The sequence below is a fragment of the Gekko japonicus genome, unplaced genomic scaffold (assembly GCF_001447785.1).
Source record: "Gekko japonicus isolate JY-2015 unplaced genomic scaffold, Gekko_japonicus_V1.1 scaffold1634, whole genome shotgun sequence".
Lineage (NCBI taxonomy): Eukaryota > Metazoa > Chordata > Lepidosauria > Squamata > Gekkonidae > Gekko > Gekko japonicus.
In genome coordinates, this window is record NW_015173721.1 from 121893 (window position 1) to 124616 (window position 2724).

Below are 2724 nucleotides of genomic sequence, written 5' to 3' on the forward strand. Positions count from 1 at the left end.
GGGGTATGTAATCCGCTCCTAGTGATGGGCGGGGGAGTATTCCTGTCACTTCTTCTTCTTCTTCTGGGAGTATTGGTGGGACACATTAGAACTAGCCACGCAGAGGAAAAGTGGATACTGCTTTTGCAGAATAACTCCCACTTCTGCCTTTTGGAAATCTTTAAGATAGCAGCATACATGTTGACTGTTGTGCATATGGACAGTTTCAAGCACTTGTGCTCACTGACTTGAGGCACTTCGTAATCACATCACAAGTTTTGGATCCAGGGCCCCCCCCCCCCCCCCCAAGGTGCTTCACTGTGTTTTGATCATGCACTTTCCAACCTCCTGTCACTTGAGTTCCTTTCCAAAGGCTTCAGAATAAAGTCACGGGCCACTGGACAGTACTATTAGATGGAGGGATGGGGAGGACTTAGCTGTGTTTCACTGCAGGGAGTTGCCTGCTGCTAGTTTCCCCTGGCAAGCATCACCCCCAAGAGAGCCAGCCCAGCCAATTATGAGGCAATCTAGGCTTTCCTCTGGCACCTTGCAAGAAACAGATGCTGCTGAGGACTGGCCGTCTCCTACTGAGACAACTGGCTGGGCAACAGGATGTTCACAACTACACTGGTGTTCCCCAACATGGTGCCCTTGGGCATTATGGTACCCATCAGGATTTTCAGGAAGTGGGTGGGCCCATTGCAAGGTAGGGGTTCTTACTGGCCTCCCTCAGTTCTCACTGGAGTTCTCACTGGAGAATGAGGAGGACTGGTAAGCACCTGGGTGTTGATTAGTGTGTGGCTCCATTCCACCTCCAGGATTTCCTTCTTCCCGGGAGATATGAGGAGGGAGGTATTCTGTTTGGCTCTGCCTCCTGAGGCAGCCATTTGGGGTTTGGCTCCACTTCTGGGGCAGCCATTTTGGGGTGGCGCTACCACCCTCTCTTAAAGTTCCTAAGGTGCTTGCAGCCTCAAAAATGTTGGGGGAATCCCTAAATTACAGGGACCACCTTCCACTGCCCATCCGTCCCCCCAATAATAGTCCATATACCGGGAACCCTTGCTATGGAGGCCAGAGCACTAGACGTCACCTTGAAAGGTCTCTGGGCATTTCAGCACTTGTTTATAGGAGGTCTTCTGTCCATTGGCTCTTAGACCTTCAATCTGGATCACTGCTTGGTAGTTTCCATCCTAGACAGAAGAAATTCAGGTCAGCGGTCTGGATGCCATCACGTAAATCTGCAAGCCCTTGAGACTATATATAGTCACAATTGTTTCCCTCTGGAGTAGGGTTGCCAGGTCCAACTCAGGAAATATCTGGGAACTTTGAGAGTGGAGCCATGTGCAAGGATGTGACATCACAAAAGTGATTTCACTTCCAGGTCCACTCCCCGCATCCCGAAGGTTCTTATGATTCCATAGTAGGAGCTTGTGCTTCTAACACAGTGGCTGCTCTCAGCTCATCCTCCACCCAAGCCATACACACTGGTATGCACAAAATTAGAGGATGGGTAAGCAAAGTTATCCTTGCAGCCTGCAGAGTGACCCTCCAAGGTTCAAGGAAAAGTACTTGTAAGAGACTTGAGTCCAGGGTCATTTCCTGCAGGAGGGCACAGGAGCAGAGCTCCAGCAGTAAAGAGCCCAGGGGGCGGGCACATGCAACAAGTCCCACCCCCTGCTCCCAGCAGCCCTCAGTCAGAGCAAGAAGCAGCCAGGTAAGTTGCAGAGTTCCCCCTGCCCCCCGGTCCAAAACAGTCCAGTGGCACCTTTAAGACCAAGTTTTATTCATGTACAAACTCTCCCTCCCCTGTGAGGACAGATCTGCACGCCCCCCACCAATAGCTAGCAATCCAAAACAGTCCAGTGGAGCCTGAGCGGTGGGTGTTACCTTCTGACACACTTCCAGTGATGTCAAGGGGTGTGGCATATGCAAATGAGTTATGCTAATGAGCTCCTGCACCTCTTTTTCTACTAAATGACCCCTGCTTGAGTCTAAGAATGGGACAGCAGGGCTGCTTCAGGACTGACTCTGCCCTGGGTGGAGCACAACCAGCCCTTGCATTTTTGGAGAGCTTCCACACAGTGTTGTGCTTTCACCAAGTGTGGAGGCTCTTTACCTTTTGAAGCCAAAGCAAAGGGGGAAAGCCTTCTTTGCTCCAGCATAAAGGAGAAAGGCAGGCTGACTGCAGACGAAACCTGTGTGTGTGGAAGCTCTGCCTGTCTTCCAGTCTGGGGTGGTGCTGATAGATCTATGCTCTGCCCCCCCCTTCAGTCCTCTAGTGGGCTTGTTTTTCATTCATAGCTCAGCCTGTGAGCACTATACCTCAGCTGTGAGGCAGGGAAGGGAAAGAAGGTTGCGGGCAGGGGAGCAGCAAGATTGTTATTGCATCAGGACTTCTGGAGCCTCGCAATGGAAGGTCAGGAGGTAGGTGGGGCAGCAGCAAGGGAACAGGGCATATGGCACCTTCCCCACCAGCCTCTGCCCCATTTGCTGCTGTTTCCAGAGTGGGGGCTATCCCCCCCCACCCTGTGTGGAAACAGCAGATGTTTGGTTTTAGACACTCAAACAAGGGTCTAAATCAGGGGTCCCCAACATGATGCCTGGGGGTCACCATGGCACCCACCAACACCTTTCCTGGTGCCCCCCTGGGCTTCTGCCCCACCCCAACAAGTGTAATTAGGAAATAAATGCCAAAAGACAGATACCTGTCAGCAGAGGTCATTTCGGGGGGGATCGCGGGGGATC

The 2724-nt window shown here is 52.0% G+C and overlaps 1 protein-coding gene across 1 annotated transcript in view; it reads right to left on the reverse strand.

Annotated features, from left to right (window-relative positions):
• Nucleotides 1–2724, reverse strand: part of LOC107120627 (zona pellucida sperm-binding protein 4-like) — a 44070-nt gene that overhangs the window by 20708 nt on the left and 20638 nt on the right. Inside the window, exon 5 of the mRNA XM_015423361.1 lies at nt 1070–1169. Within this exon, the coding sequence (XP_015278847.1) occupies nt 1070–1169 (100 nt within the window). The remainder of the gene's footprint in view (nt 1–1069; nt 1170–2724) is intronic.